At 38.7% G+C, this 16,315-nt stretch overlaps 1 protein-coding gene across 4 annotated transcripts in view; it reads left to right on the top strand.

Moving 5' to 3' along the window:
* The window catches only part of LOC141435763 (paired box protein Pax-6-like), a 200,550-nt gene that overhangs the window by 58,792 nt on the left and 125,443 nt on the right, over positions 1–16,315 (top strand). For all 4 annotated transcript variants that reach the window (XM_074098571.1, XM_074098569.1, XM_074098570.1 and 1 more), the window contains exons 6-10: positions 1,822–1,998; positions 2,583–2,665; positions 5,066–5,196; positions 6,157–6,320; positions 10,787–15,549. In XM_074098571.1, coding sequence (XP_073954672.1) covers positions 1,822–1,998; positions 2,583–2,665; positions 5,066–5,196; positions 6,157–6,320; positions 10,787–10,872 — 641 coding nt within the window. In that variant the 3' untranslated portion in view covers positions 10,873–15,549. The remainder of the gene's footprint in view (positions 1–1,821; positions 1,999–2,582; positions 2,666–5,065; positions 5,197–6,156; positions 6,321–10,786; positions 15,550–16,315) is intronic.

The raw sequence follows: 16,315 nt of genomic DNA, 5'->3' as shown, positions 1-16,315 counted from the left end.
GGACGAACGAAATGTTATTGTTACAAGTATAAAGCTCCCTTTACACCGCAATAAATCGAGTAGGTGATTTAACATTGTGAAAATCAATTAAAAGTAACTAAGCAAGCAAATAAACAATTCTGATTTCTGGTTTCTGGGTTAAGCGCTTAAGCAACCGAAATACTTACCTATAACTTACTAGATCTTTCTTTCATACATAAACCAGGCATAAGTTAAGCATTATGTAGACACTAGTCGTTGCCCGCGACTCCGTCCGTGTAGAATTCGTTACTCGCTATCCCGTGGGAACTACAATTTTCCGGGACAAAAACTATCCTATGTCCTTCTCCGGACTCGAACTCTCTGTATACCGAACTTCATCTAAATCGGTTCAATAGTTTAGACGTGATGAAGTAACAAACAAACAGACTTACAAACTTTCGCATTTACAATATTAGTGGGACAGAGAATATCCTAAATTTAAGGTAAAAAAACTGAAACAAATTATTTAATGGAGTCCGCTTAGGCAAGGTTCCGAATACGCTGGCAGCGTTCCCTCTCTGAATAGCTGTATACTCAAAAAGAGCACTTATGTAAATGGAGTAAAAGTTTATAATCACTTACCTGACTATTTAAAATCATTAGATGGTGCGCAATTCAAAAATAAATTTAAACAATTTTTAGTGTGCGAGTGCTTTTATGATCTAAATGAATACTTTTAATAAAACATTAGAATTCTTGTAATTATAATTATATGTAAGTAATAAATTGTACGTCCGAAATGGGCAAACTGTTGAAACTTCTCGTGCATAAATGTTAACATAATTTGTACACGGTTTTAACCAATAAACGTTTCTTATTTCTTATTATTTCTAAGCAAATTTGTTGTCTGAAGAAGCTGCCAGCTCTTAGGTCCCCTGTGGGGCTTGCTAATCTTTTTATTATTTCCTTAGAACTAAAGCTTCAAAGCTCGGACTTCGCCGACCAAGGGTATCGAAGCCGAACGGGCCCGGGTCGTATTCGGTACCTACCTGTATGTTTGAAGTAGGTAGACAGGTATTAAATTTAGCGTCAATGGCGTTCTGATGAAAATTCTTTACAGATGTGATGCCAGATTCATTCTTAAAACATATTTTAGGTGTACAAGATAGCAAACAAGTTGGAACGAGGTAGGTATATCTAAATCTGTTAAGTAAGTACCTACTAGCCACCAGGAAAAATTTGATGTCAGATCAAGGTCCGTATCCGCAGATGTAGACATTAAATAATCCAAGCGGATTCAATCCGCATAGGTACACATTCGTACCGACCCCGTGCATCACTAATCTGTACCCAAACCCAACTCAGAACGCGCAGATAAAGCGAAACGACTATTAAAATGGCCAACTCAAATAAATTAAACTGTTATCAGGTTTGTTTGTGGAAATTAATTATTACTCCCGACGCGAAACTTCGCTTTTGATGATTTAGAGTTTCAGGCGGCATTTGATATTATGTTTCAAAGTACTGCGGGGGCTCTTTGTGCTCGATTTGGAAACGTTTTATATTTTAATGTTTTGGGCTGACGATAGCGATGCAATAAAAATAAAGTATCGTTTACTTACTTAAATATTTCATGTGAGTGTATGAAAAAAATCAGGTATTCTGGGACTAGTGTAATACCAAAAGTAGTACAGAGTGGTTTAAATTGAATGGCGCAAAAATAGTGTGGACAATGAAATAATATGAAATAATTTATAAACTATAAACTAGAATATAAATAAGTAGATCCTGAGACCTTTAGACCTTTCCTTATACAAACCGTCAGAATTTTCACTCAGATTTTACATCTTCTTTTCCCAGGTGAAGAACCCTTGGAGGGCCTGGAAGGCTTGCACTCGGACGAGACCGGATCCGGTGACAACTCGAACGCCGGTTCCAGCGGCGCAGACGACGACGCGGCCCGGTTGCGGCTCAAACGCAAGCTGCAAAGGAACCGCACCAGCTTCACCAATGAGCAGATTGATAGTCTCGAACGAGGTACGTATTTGAATCCACAGTTGGAGACGCTGTGCTACTAAGGGTCGAGAGGTTACTCAGCTGGTTTCGGTTCAAGCGCAAGCTTCCACAAAACCGCACCAGATTCACGAATAAACGATTGATAGCCTCGAGCGAGACACGTATTTGAATCCACAGTTTGAGACTCTGAGTTACTAAAGATCGGGCGACAGCTGGAACGCTGGTTCCACGGTTCAGGCCCGACGGACTTGGACGAAATTTAGTATATAAATAGCTGAACATCTGGAATATAACATAGGTAGGTTACTTCTATTCCGAATTCCTACAGGAAATGAATAAACCCCTAAAATTTCAACCGCTAGGATTAGAAATATGAAATTCGACGCGGTTGTTTTATATGAAACGTTAATCAAATTCGCTATATATACCAAATGAACATTTCTTTCTTTCTTCCTATGTAATTTTGGGAATTCCCGTGGGAATAATAATAATCCACGGACGGCGCGGTGGGAGTGAAATTCCGGAATTTCAGTTCAACGGCTGGATCTAATAAGTACTTTACGCGTGCGAAACCGCGGGTAAACACTAGTGTTTCTATATTTCAGAGTTCGAGAGAACCCACTACCCTGATGTATTTGCTCGCGAGCGGCTCGCGGCGAAGATCGGGCTCCCCGAAGCACGGATACAGGTGAGAGAAAGACCTACTTATATTTTTATTTACAAACGCGTTATTCTGAAGTCACAATTGAAGTAAAAACTATCCTGAAAATAACCTACCTAACTATACGAATATGTAGGTATACAAAATTCACCTACGTCTTGTCCCTGCGGAAGCTCGCCCATAAGGCTGGCTGCAATTCCGCGCTGCATTGTGATGACAATACGTTGGGCGAGAAATGCTCCAGCCCTATGGTCATGGGTATTTTTTAGTATTTTTTTAACAATATTCAATTTCTTAATCCTTTTATTTAAATTTTCCACATTTTAGTCATTGAAAAAAATATTTTTGTTACTACTGCAACTCAAACTCAAACCATATTTGCCTTGATAGGTACAATAAAAAATATAGAATCAAACCCTTAATGCAATAAGAAGTAGGTAGGTAATCTTTATTTAAGTAACGCCTTGGAAATGAATAAATAAATAAATAACATTTATTCAGTTTCTTGAGGGTTCATACATATTGCATTACCGCTGGTGCCTCTTTTTAAGTAAAAACCGGCCAAGTGCGAGTCGGACTCGCGCGCCCAGGGTTCCGTACAAATATTTTTATCATATGATGTAACTAAAAATTTATGCTTTTCGCAATTTTTCCTTTATCTGTGCTATAAGACGTTGCCTTGACCCAAATTTCAAGATTCTGAGTTCACGGGAAGTACGCTGTAGGTTTTGATTCCCTTGCGAGTGTCGAAAATTTGCAGCATAAACGGCTGTATCTTTTGATTGCGTTGGCTTAGAAGTGATTTTTTCACAGCTCTAAGGGCCAGTAGACCTAAGTATTTGATATAAATTTCAGCAGAAAAAGGGTCTTGACAGACGGACGGACGGACAGCAAAGTGATCCTATAAGGGTTCGGTTTTTTCCTTTTGAGATACGGAACCCCCAAAATACCTGTACTAAGAGACACCGTTCCTCTGTAAGCGGGTATAATTATATACTTTGTATAGTGAAAAATTTCATGCAAAATGATAATACGTGCAGAAAAAAAAGTAAACGTTTAAGTAAAAAATTACGGTTTTTTTATCTTTTCACTGTACTCTACAGTGAAGCTTCTAAAGATAAAGTTTTATTTATATACCTAAATTTCGTTTAGTTTCCTAATTGAGTTTAAACCGAAACGTTCACAAAAATAACTTTCTTATCTCCCTCTAGAGTAGTGTAGATTTGTTTTGTATGTATCAACGTTCGCCTTAAATCCTATACCCTTAACCTATTTAGGACACCTAAGTTTGGTACATGGAATGAGGAATAATCCTAAATAATGAACTAACTGTTAACTACAATAAAATAAATCTTGCTTGCAATTTTTAAATCAATACCTCTCAGTTTATCAAATAAACATTAGACACTAAGGTCTCGTTGACATTGTTTAAAGGTCTATTCCTCATTCTACCCATAGAGCCGTCCCTGGGTTACGTCACAGAAAAAGATTAGGTATAAGGGGGGACAGTACAATTCTTATACGCCTGCAGATAAATAAATGATATTATAAACTAAATGATGCTTTGAATATGTAATGTAAAAACCTGATACAATAATAATAAATATTCTGAATAAATTACCTAACTATAATAATTGACGTGCTATGTGTAATAGTTATTTATGCAACTGTATCGTAATAGGAGTCCTTAAAACACGAGTGTGGTTTTATGAAACTCGGCTACTACGCATACAATATTTTATCTACATTCAAATATTAAATCCTCTATCATGTGTTCAACAACCATTGAGAATGGCCTGCATAACGAGAACTAGGTAAGTATGTCCGCCCCAGGAGCTGCGCCCGCTGCGCGACTGACGACCTGCTGCTGCTCGTGCGGGCGGCGCGGCGCGCCCCGGTGCTGTAATGATGTATTGTATGAAATCTCATTACGATACAGCCATGTTCATAATAGAATCCAATGTGGCAATGCTGGTCATTCTCTATGGTTTTTGAACGCATAATGGAGGATATGTAACATTTGTATCTTTAGGGGCTGTTTCACCATCCATTGATTAGCGTTAACCGACGGTTAAATGTGATGCCGTCTCCGTCTATTCGATCAAAACAAATAGAGACGGCATCACACCTAACCGCCAGTTAACACTAATCAATGGATGGTGAAACAGCCCCTTAATGTAAATATTTAATTAATTTTTGTCCTGTACCTATTTCTGAATAAATAACTATCTATCTATTCACATTACGTACATTTTTGTCGTTCCGGGTCGACAATTACCTAAATACAAGTCGTACTTTGACCGCACCCATGGCGAGTATACAGAGAAATATGAAGTTCAAATATGAATGGGGTTAACAAAAGTGACGTAACGTACGGACGGCGTAGCGTAGCGCGTGCGCGCGCGTTTAACGTGACCCGACGTTAAGGTGTGGTTCTCGAATCGGCGCGCGAAGTGGCGGCGTGAGGAGAAGATACGCTCCCAGCGTCGCAGCCCCGAGTGCTACGCGCCGCCGCCGCAGCCCCAGTACGCGCCGCCTGTCAACGTCGATGCTTACAGGTGAGTTATAATTTTTAACAACGGCCCCGGCTTTTAAAAAATGGTCTCTAATCATAGGTGATTACTCCTCTCATTCAAGATTGGTTTTTTGGAATCTTTTTGTATTTATTATTTCAATTCCAAATTTTTACTTTTACGGTCATCCCGTAAAACCTAAATTGAAAATACAAACTGAAATATAGATGCACAGAAAAAACAGAAAAATAAGACCATCACTGGGAATCGAACCCAGGTCCTCGGTAATCCGTACCGCGTGCTATACCGCTACACCACTGATGGTCAACGGTACCGACACGAATTTCCCCTATGCACCTCATATGAATCTCATATCTCATTCACTCAAAGGTTGTCTGGTAGAAGTGGTAGATATCCCTTAAAGGGATAAGCCCGCCTTTGTACAAGTATCTCAAAGTTTGTCAATTGTGTTTTTTTTCTTTTCTCCGTTTCCCAAAAACTTCACCCACGCGAAGCCGGGGTGCACCGCTAGTATACTATTATATATGGAAAAATATCTCTAACTAATCTAAGCGTACTGACGGTGGAAGGTGACTGTTTTACGTATAAGATACTACTTTACTACCTACTTAAATATGTAAAGAAGACGATAAAATAGGACCAGTGAGTCTTGGCAGCTCGGCAGTAGCAAATGGTACCTAAAGTCAACTTGGGTCTGGCAAACCCCGATTTTTTTGATGCGGCAGCGTTCTACAGAGTATCACGTACGAACTTGTCAACGTATAGTCCCAGTGCCGCCAAACGTAGACAGTTCTCTTGATCAAGTCCTGAACAGGGTTAGACTGCCACTGATCCTTTCATCCATTGGCGTGCAGTTTGCGCCTGCAGCAGCGCGCCACCCTCCCGCAGCAGGGTAGGCAACAGTAGCGCTGCCTACCCTCAATGCACGCCATAGCTGTCATCTACTTCTGCTCTACTTCTGCTCTACATTGTCTATGCCCACAGCCCGCTGACGCCGATGGGCTACGGCGCCATGCCGGAGCCGGCGCCGGTGTGCGAGCCGGACGCGGAGCTCTGCAAGGGCGGCTTCCTCGGCTACCCGCGCTACGAACTCCCCTACCGGCAACCGCACTACCAGCCCTACCAGCACGATCCCTCGCCCACCTCAGGTAATCAAACTTCAGTTATAGGTAGTGCTACCAAAGTTTCCAAAAAGTTGAAAAAGTTCTCGGAAACGAATGATTGAAATATAGGACAATTAAATTTAAGAAACTCAAACTTTCAGTCCCCATACAAAATTGTGAGAAGTTTCGGAAATTTTCCTATATGAAAAATTCCGCAATTTCGGAAAGTTTCTTTTGGCACATCATTCCCACCAGAGTTGAAGTCACGCACAGAAGAACATGTTATGTAATACAGCATGATTTTGAATTTAACTCTTTCATTTTATTCATTCTCCTTTTATGCAATCAGTTCTTTTTGTAGCTGTGTGTGTAATCAATCACTTCAACTCTTGTGGCAGAACGAGTGGTGGACTGAGTCGAGGAAGAAACCAATGTTGATCAACAGAACAGATTGGCTCAACTACGGCGCAGTGCCCAACGGGAGAATAATAAAATAAATAAAAACCGGCCAAGAGCGTGTCGGACGCCCAAAATAGGGTTCCGTAGCCATTATGAAAAAAATAAGTAATATTTTTCTAAGAATTTCGTATTTATACGGAATCTTCCGAGTTTAGGTATATTTTATACCTTTGGCTACTATTTACTCTTAAACTACTAATAATTCTCAGGCAATTTGGATGAGAAAAAAAAATCACTCCCACTTTACGTCTATGGGATGTACACTGGCCTGCATAAGTGGATGGACACCTTACGTTCTATAATCTTTTGAACACGAGAGTTGGCGATTTTGTTACGTGTTCACAAGAAATGAACTAGATGGCGCTGTGAATCAGTTATTATGATATGATCGATATTTTATCCCAGTAACAGCAATGTGCCGATAGCTGAGTTGATCGGCTGCTTAGATAAACTCGTAAATGATCATGCATGAGTTCGTATCCTACATATCAGGATTGTTTTTTTGTTCTTATTTTTTATTTATAACTTTCTATTTTAATTTTGTAGATAACTGAAATGGAAATTAAAAAAAATACTCTGAAATAAGGATAACGCTGCAACAGAAATAATACACGTTTTGAAGTTTAAAACATAAAACTTTTATTCCTAAAACAATATTTCTATTCATTAAATATTGACGCAGTTGTTAATGTTATACTATATATTAATTAAATAACTGAAAACCAGAAAGAAGTTTGCTCAATCCAGAGTAGAATCGATTACACCATGTTTTAAATCAAGTAGTGTTTGAGTTTTTAAATCGTTTTTTTATTGTGCCCAGTCTAAATATTACGAATGCATACGCCAATTAAATGTTTTAGGGATGTTTCATACCTCTTAGATAATTTAATACTGGCCGTTTTGCGTCAGTTTGGCTTTCTTCTAAATCTGACATTAAAAATTACGACCGTAAAGTTAGAAATGAAGTAGAATTACTGATTACGTAAAACATACAATTATTTTAGGAAATAATGAAGGTATTCGAAAAAAAACGCAAACAACTAACTTAAAATAAAATGAAAAAATATTTTCTGGGTGTCGTGTGAGGTTCAGTTATTTAATTAGCACCTGACCAAAAGTTGTATTTTAACATTTTATTGAGGTATTAGCTTAAGTATTCATTTCCAATTCTGGAAAGAGGATTGAAGCTGAACCACAATAAAAAAATAGTATTTGAAAGTAAATTATACCTGAGACCGGGTTATCATAAGACTCGTACGCGTTATAAATTATAATAATTGAAGTTTTCCAGTTTTAAACATTTACTTATCAATAATTAATGGCGTAGATCCACTGTAGTGTGTAATGTGTTACTGACAGTTATAATAAGATTACAGTCATATATTGAACTTTCATACTTATCTCACATAAGTAAACAAAACTATCAAGGTATAATTAAATGTTTTGTTCATAATAATAATTACTTTTACATAACAAAGTGACACCTACAGGATCACAAATAAAGATAAATATTTTGGTTTATATAATACAGTGTGCTAGAAAATCAGATGCGGATATTTTGAGGATCGATTATTTGCATCGTCGTTAATTGGTTTCAATTAAATTAAATAAAAAAATACAGTTAATGTTAATGCGAGGATGATTATTTTTGGACGGAATGATATTTTTGTATGAAGCAAAAAAAAATTACCACACAATACTTAAATAATTTATGTGTATAATTAATTCTTAGGTTATTAATTACATAACCTGAAAATATCCGCACCTTATATATTTTATTATAACATAATTGTTTGAGTATATAACCCGGTCTACACGTAACTATCAATTTTATTTTAATAACTGGTGTAACCACCATGATTGTCGATAACTGCTTGCAAAATGAATCGCATCGATGCAACTAGATTTTCACACATATTAGAGCCGCGAATACTGTCCCTTATTTTTACACAGTGGGCTTCTAACGTTTCCGGAGTTCGCTTATTTTTGTTATCCCAACGTTGGACATGGTTATAACACCTCATAATTTTTCAATGGGATTTAAATCCGGTGATCTGGCAGGCCAAGGAACGACTTTTTTGTGTTGATCAAACCAGTCTTGCACAGTACACCAGTATTGGGCAGTTATCTTGCACGAACGTTATGCACGGCACTTGTTCTTCTGGATAGACAACTCTAACAGTGGGCAACATCATAGCTGGCGCTGCGGCGCATCTATGAGTCGTGGTCTACCCGATCTTTGACGATGCAGCAAAGATCCTTCGTCTTGATATCGTCGTACCCATAATATAACTATTTTTATCTGTAACAATATAAATAAACATAAAATAATATAACGTAGATATAATTTTAATGAAAAAGTTGGTATGATGAACGTTATCAAATAAAAACTCACATTAACTCCAATTTGTCTAGAAGTTTCCGACAAATTGTTTTCCTTCTTCATATAAATTACTTAATATTTTCACACCTTTTAACCATTTCAATATTGCGATGAGAACTCATTTTAAAGAATAATTACGATAATAAGCAGATTCAACTTGAAAGAGACAATTAAACGATGTTGCAAGCAGCTGAACAAGTAGCAAAATATTTGTAATAAAAACTTAGCCTGGTAGTTTGAAGATCTTCAGTCTACCCTCTTTAAGTTTCGTTAAACACGCATGACTTACCGATTAATTTTAAGACGACCCGATATAGATCCGATTTTCATCGCTTTAGATAACAGTAATATGGTCAAGTGGTTGTGAACTTCGTTCTTCGTTCGTATGTCACAAGTTCAAATCCCACCAGGCGATAATGTTGAGTTTGTGTTTTTGTAAATTTACTGCTAGATTTGGAGATTACTAGAGTTGACACTAATTCGCAACATGGGTCTTCGTAAATAAAGAATTTCATTATCATCAGCATCCCAGCCTATAGATACACGTCCCACTGCTGGTCACAGGCCTCCTCTCAGAATAAGAGGGCTTGGGCCGTAGTTCCCACGCGGGCCCAGTGCGGATTGGGAACTTCACACACACCAAAGAATTTATCGTTGGAATATTTGAAGGACATGAAACGATAGTAATGCGAATAATAATATTCTCCTTCTCTGACGTCAAGTACGAAAGAGACAGAAAATGTCGTTACGCGATTCGCGGTATCACCCCACGGTGTCCCACCCAGGCAGAAACATAATTTAGTTACTACGGCAGCGAAATATCAAATTTCTAACATGAATATAAAATATTTTTTTAAGGTCAGCGCCAGTGCCATCTAGTGAGATCTCAATAAACTAACTAAGTTAGTAAATAAGTAAATACCGCTAGTACACTTCAAACACATAGATGGCGCCGTTTCTCGCGTCAGACGATTATGTTTTGGAATTGTCCATCGACTTTTGCAGGCCATAGTACACTAAAAAAAAAATATTTTAGAAATTTTTATTGTACCATTTTCTCGGCATAGTTTACACACATATTCGTGCAAAATTACAGCTTTCTACCATTGATAGTCCCTGAGCAAAGCCGCGGACGGACGGACAGACAGACAGACAGACATGGCGAAACTATAAGGGTTCCGTTTTTGCCATTTTGGCTCCGGAACCCTAAAACCGCGGGGAAGAATAGATATCGAAAAAAAGATTTTGTTTTGTTTCCCTACGTGTAAAGTGGGGATATTTTTATATAATTTCACACATCACTTCCGGAAATCTCTAGAGATGCAAGACGAGTTTGAACGAAACGGTAGGTGTTTCTTAAAAAAAAATTGTTTATATGGTAGGTATTTTCGACACATTGTTCTGACGTTTGGTGGTTTACTCGTATGTGACGACCGCGGATAGCCAACTGGTTAGAGAACCTAACTATGAAGCTAGAGCTCCCAGGTTCAATCCCCGGTCGGGGCAGATATTTGTAATAATACAAATGTTTGTTCTTGAGTCTTGGACGTTTAATATGTATTTAGTATATCTATTCTTTCCTAGTCTCCATAGTAGGGTAACAAGTTTGGGACTAGGCATTTGGTGTTAATTGTCCCATGATACTCATTTATTTATTATTTATTTCTAGAGTTGGGCGGTCTTCTGGGCGCGGGAGTATCAGTCCCGCTGGCGGTGCCGGGCCAGGAGCAGCAGTACTGGTCGCGGCTGCAGTGACCCTGGTGGCACTAACCTTGCTCGCACCCACTTTAGGCCTGTACACAATGGGCCATTGCGCGCCGCGATCCATTGCTTACTCCACTAACACACATTACACACATGTCTGTACACCATAATTGGCGTGCATTTGGTCGATTCCAGGGTAGGCAGTTGGTACTTTGCGCTGCAGCAGCGCGCCACCAGCACTAGTGCTGCCTACCCTGCTACCTACTCAGTCCACCCCATAGCCATAAGTCCTCCACCTTATTCAGCCCACTGTCCCCAAAGATTTAGAAGTTTACACATGTCTTCGCAGCGAAGAAGTGTAGTAACATTAGAAGCGTTTTCAGAATATCCGATCCTATATCGATATCGGACTCCAAATGTGAAATATGATCCGATATCGGATCAGATAATCTAAAAGACAGGTACATATTTCATACATTTTACTTGCCCAGATATATCGGTATCGGATAATCTGAAAACGCTCTTAGACGTTACGACGCGGTACTGAGAAAGCATCGCCATGTCTTTCTGTCTTACGGTAATGCCAATACTACTTTCTCTGTCATGATTCCAAATGAGTGAGCTTAATCATTTCGGAGTTGACACGATTCAGCGCGGTCAAAGTATGGTAAGGGCGTACCTATCTAAACTTCTAAATCTTTGACTGTCCCCTTTGAGATAATTATTTTCTAAAGCTCCCACTTTTTCTCCCCTAACTTCCACAAAGTTTTTTATTGCCACTGTCCCCCAGAAACCTATGCTGTACATAATGGTGATGGCCTGCAGTGGGCCATTGTGGGTCAGTTTGGAGCACCGGACACGCAGTAACTTGATCCGATCAAAGCAAAAAGTGTCTTGAATTAACTGTTTGATTGCGAGTCTTAAGAGCGTTAGACAAGACGTAAAATAAAACATGTTCAAAAGGTTAAATAAACCAAACAGTGAAATTATTTGCGCTCTGTGATCAATCTACAATATTACCTACCATCTATTAATAGGTGTTAATGCGAGTAATAAGAGGGTAGTTCGTGTTATGATGAGCTAAAAAGAACAAACTACCCGCTTATTTTTCCGGTGCAGAATCTTGGTTGTAAACCACTATGGGGCATATCACTGAGAAAGGATAGTATAAACGCTCCATAAATATTAGAAAATAATGTGTATCGTTTCCTTCCAGATTAATTTCAGCTTTTATATTGACCATAGATTTTAATGGTTTCGATGAACAGCTAAAAGAATTGCACGACACAGCGATGTAGCGAATGAGAAACACAACGCAAATTTACAGAATTTAAATATAAATTTTTCTTAACCTTTTCACCGCTTTCAATGCAACAAATACATACCTACCTATACCTAAGTATCGAAGCTATAAGCGAAATAGGTATCCAAGCTAATCTTTACCTCCAATGGATAGGTATATCTGTCAGCGTCAACATAATGATTACGATACGAGTATTCGTTTCTCTACAGTACCTAAAGCTAGTTTGAAACTTACTTATAACGACGTTACGTAAAGAGACACATAGAGGTAAGTTGTACCTACCTACTCACTGACGGATATTATGTCGTTGACGTTAAGTTAAAGGCCTGTTGCACCACTCTCTGACAAGTTCTTGATATTTTATGTGACAAATATCTGTGATACGAACAAAATAAACGGAGACGACATCACATATACTCGTATCTATCACATAAAGTATGAGATGTAGGACGTCCACTGTTGGACATGGGCCTCCCCCTTAGACCTCCAGTTGCTTCGGTTGTAAGCGGCCTGCATCCACCGTGAACCCGCGGCTTTAACCGGGTCATCCATCCATCTCGTTTGAGGACGTCCTACTTGCTCTAGCCGTTCCGCGATCTTCACTCGAGAATTTTTCGGCCCCAACGGCCATCTGTTCTCCGTGCTATATGGCCTGCACATTGCTACTTCAACGAGCTAATTCGCTTGGTTATGTTCGGTGACCCTCGCTCTTCTACGTATCTCATTTCTGATCTTCATTAGTCGGACGGTTATCAAACTGAACGCCGAGTTCCAGTACTAGAGGTCTGTGTGTTAAAAGTGCATGTAACAATATTCGCTGGCCCACAAAATAACTCATTTAACGTATGGCAACAATGTAATTTATTAATGTACATTAAATATGTTGTTTTCATCTGTTTTTATTAAACCTTATTGTTAAACTGATGATTTGTAGAGAAATGTCTTTAATCAATCTTTTACTGCATCGATCAATATATGCCAAACGCGGCCGTTTTCTATAATCCGTTTAGTGTGAATTGCACCAATTTACTATAACAATAATCAATGTCAAACCAGCCATCTTAAGTCTCAAGCAAAACAGACATCATAAGTAAATTCTGAAAGTCATTGGCTATAGTTCTAATAACTTGCTGCAATACACACCGATTACCAGCACAAGAATTAACATATCCATTAGTCACGTCTCCACAAAACAGTATCAGAGCACAAAAACTGGGCTCAAAGCAAGATTTTATTGTACATAATTACCGCTTATTTATCAAGTATTTATTGTCATAAGACGCCGACCAGTTTGACTTAGTTATTGTATAAAAATCTCACTAGCAGCGTTGGAAGTCGAGGTGACGAAGTACGCCAACCGGGCCCTAGCCTGTGCCGCCCCCACAAGCCTGGGGTATTTAGAAGAGGGACCTCGCGCTAGCAACGTTCCATCTCTTGAGACATTCAGTGTCCGGCCTCAGACTTGTGTACCTTTCTGGCCCAGTCCGTCTCTGCTAACCAGCACACACTGTACGTAAACTTTGGCCTCCGCTAACTCGCGCGGGTGCCGCGGCGTGCTGCTACATAGTCATCTAATATACCTAGCACCCCTACCTGCATCGACTTCGCACGGTAAACTATCGAGCATTTAGGGCTATGCGGTATTGGGCTTGATGGCGATACCGGTATTATTCAAGTATTCAAATTTTGAAAACCGGTATCCCGGTATTTCGGTATTTTTTCGGTATTTTCCGTATTTTCCCCTTATTTTTCTTTCTTTCTGCATAAGTCTGTTGTTTTGTTGAAATATAACCAATATAAATGAAAAGCAAGATTTAATAAACTTCCCTTTTAATGAGCAAGCATTAAAATAAAAAACTAAAGTTGTTAATTGTTAATTAAGACTAATATGGGATTCTCTAAATTTTCGGTGAAAATTGTTTCGCCGATTTAATAATGTTTACTAACCAATGTTCCCAACCAAATTTTCGCATAATATCTTTTGCTTGTACGAGGCTCATGAAATATCCAGTTCAAGCTTGAAAGGTCTCTACTGACGAAATCTACGCTCCGCCCGGAACCTGCTCAGCTCCAAAACCCCGAGAGCTTTCAGCTCAAACTTCAAAACCGTTTCGAATGCCTAGCATTGGTTCGCGCGATCACCGCGCACTATATATTGTGCCACTGTGTGCGGCAACTCGAACAAAACGCGCGCAGTCGATACGCAGCTTAGATCACATGAAACAAGCACGACACACCCGCGCCAAGCCGTGCACACGCGCGAGTTAGCGGAGGTTCCAAAGCCTAAAGCTAGCTAGCTAGTTAGCTTATTTAGACGGAGCGAGAAATATCATGGAATATCATCATGCGAGTTGTGCTGTTGTAGGTGATTGACCTCGTTTAAGAAGAAACGTTGTAAAGAAACCACAATCATAAGATCGAGTGTGTCCTCAGGACAGTTTTGCTTATGTTCTCAGGTGGTAGGACCTTGCGCAAGGTCCGCCCGGATTGCTACCACCATCTTGCTCGGTAATCTTGCTGCCGTAAAGCAGCAGTGCTTGCACTGTTGTGTTTCGGCGTGGAGAGTAAGACAGCTGGTGAAATTACTGGCACTTGAGGTATCCCATCTTTGGCCTCTAGGTTGGCAACGCATCTGCAATACCCCTGGTGTTGCAGATGTTTATGGGCGGTGGTGATCTCTTACCATCAGGAAACCCACTTTTTGCTCGTTTGCCATCCAGCCGAATAAATTAAAAAAAGAAGAAAAGTTTGTATTGTTTATTTTCCTCGTGCAAGTTCACTGCAGTATATCTTCAGTAATATTCCTTCATCTTCAAGCCTCGAGGAATCTACGTCGTAGTACTCCAGAGAGCGGAGACACGCTGCAATCGAATAACATCGGAGCTACGACGACGAAGATTCCTCGATGCTTAAAGATGAAGGAATAATGCTGAAGATATACTGCGGTGAACTTGCACGAGGAAAACAAACTATTCTTCTGAGAACACCCTCGATCTTATGATCGTAGTTACTTTACAAAGTCTCTTCTTAAACGACGTCAATCACCTACACTGTATAATGATTGATCGCTTATAAATACATAGCCGCACTGCCCCGCAATTCATTACATTATAGTTCTCGCACCTTATCAATGAGACTTACTTCACTCATTCCTTTGTAAAGATTTACCATAAGTTAGCTGATTTTGAATAGTAACAATATACATTTAACCTTTTGTAAACGCCAAGGTAAAAAGGTAGGTAAATCGCGTTTATATGCTAGCACTCCGGATAAAGCCTTGGTATTGAGAAGCTTACATGGCAAACTGTTTTTTTTCAACGTCATTATTAATTATTACTATCATTTCGCCACTACTTTTAAAAAAACTCGTAGCTCAAAATAGATATTTTTTCTGAGTGAACTTTATAGACATTAAGTACATCAAGGTTCATTTTCAACGTAGTGACGATTTGTATTATTTTTGCGTACAAATACGAGTACGCTGTATGAAAGCGAAAAAACTACTGGCGTCTAATTGAATTAAAACATGAATAAACTACTTGAACAATTCGAATGATAAGTGTTATAGTTAAATTTAATTTTTATGCTAATAAACACAAAGTAGATAGGGTAGGTAAGATAGTAGCATAAGCAACTATTGTCTCAAAGGTAAACGCCTGGAGGCCTTGTATATTTGTTGTAAATGTCGATAAGAGATAGGACAAAGGAAAGTCGCAATCAATTATTTTTATCTGTAAATCGGTTTCACTGATTGCAATGCAAAGGAAGTACCAAATTAATATGACTAAAAAAACTATCGTTTTAGTCATCTGAAAATTTGCAAACGTCTACTATATCTTTTGGTTTCAAGGCTTTTTCTTTGACACAAAAGAGGAATAAAAATTTGATAACTATATGAATTTTACCCAATGATTTTAATAAGCTTTGAAAAAAAAACAACAATAGGTAAGTAATTCCCTTCTCATGTTGCACTCAATGGGGAAACTGATATTGTTTTGGTGTTTATCCACTACTTGTATGCATACCAGATTAAAGCTTGAAGTATTTTCTCAATTTATGTATAGCTTCTGAAGTTTGCAAGTATTTCACGCACACTACAACAAAACTGTGGTGTTATTTAGAAATATTTTCTATTCACCCTATCGTACAATCAAAACAGCAAACATTGAGTAGATATATTACTGTATAAAC

The sequence above is a fragment of the Choristoneura fumiferana genome, chromosome 15 (genome assembly GCF_025370935.1).
Source record: "Choristoneura fumiferana chromosome 15, NRCan_CFum_1, whole genome shotgun sequence".
Lineage (NCBI taxonomy): Eukaryota > Metazoa > Arthropoda > Insecta > Lepidoptera > Tortricidae > Choristoneura > Choristoneura fumiferana.
The sequence above is the reverse complement of the archived record's forward strand: the minus strand, read 5'-3'. Positions and strand labels throughout refer to the sequence as shown.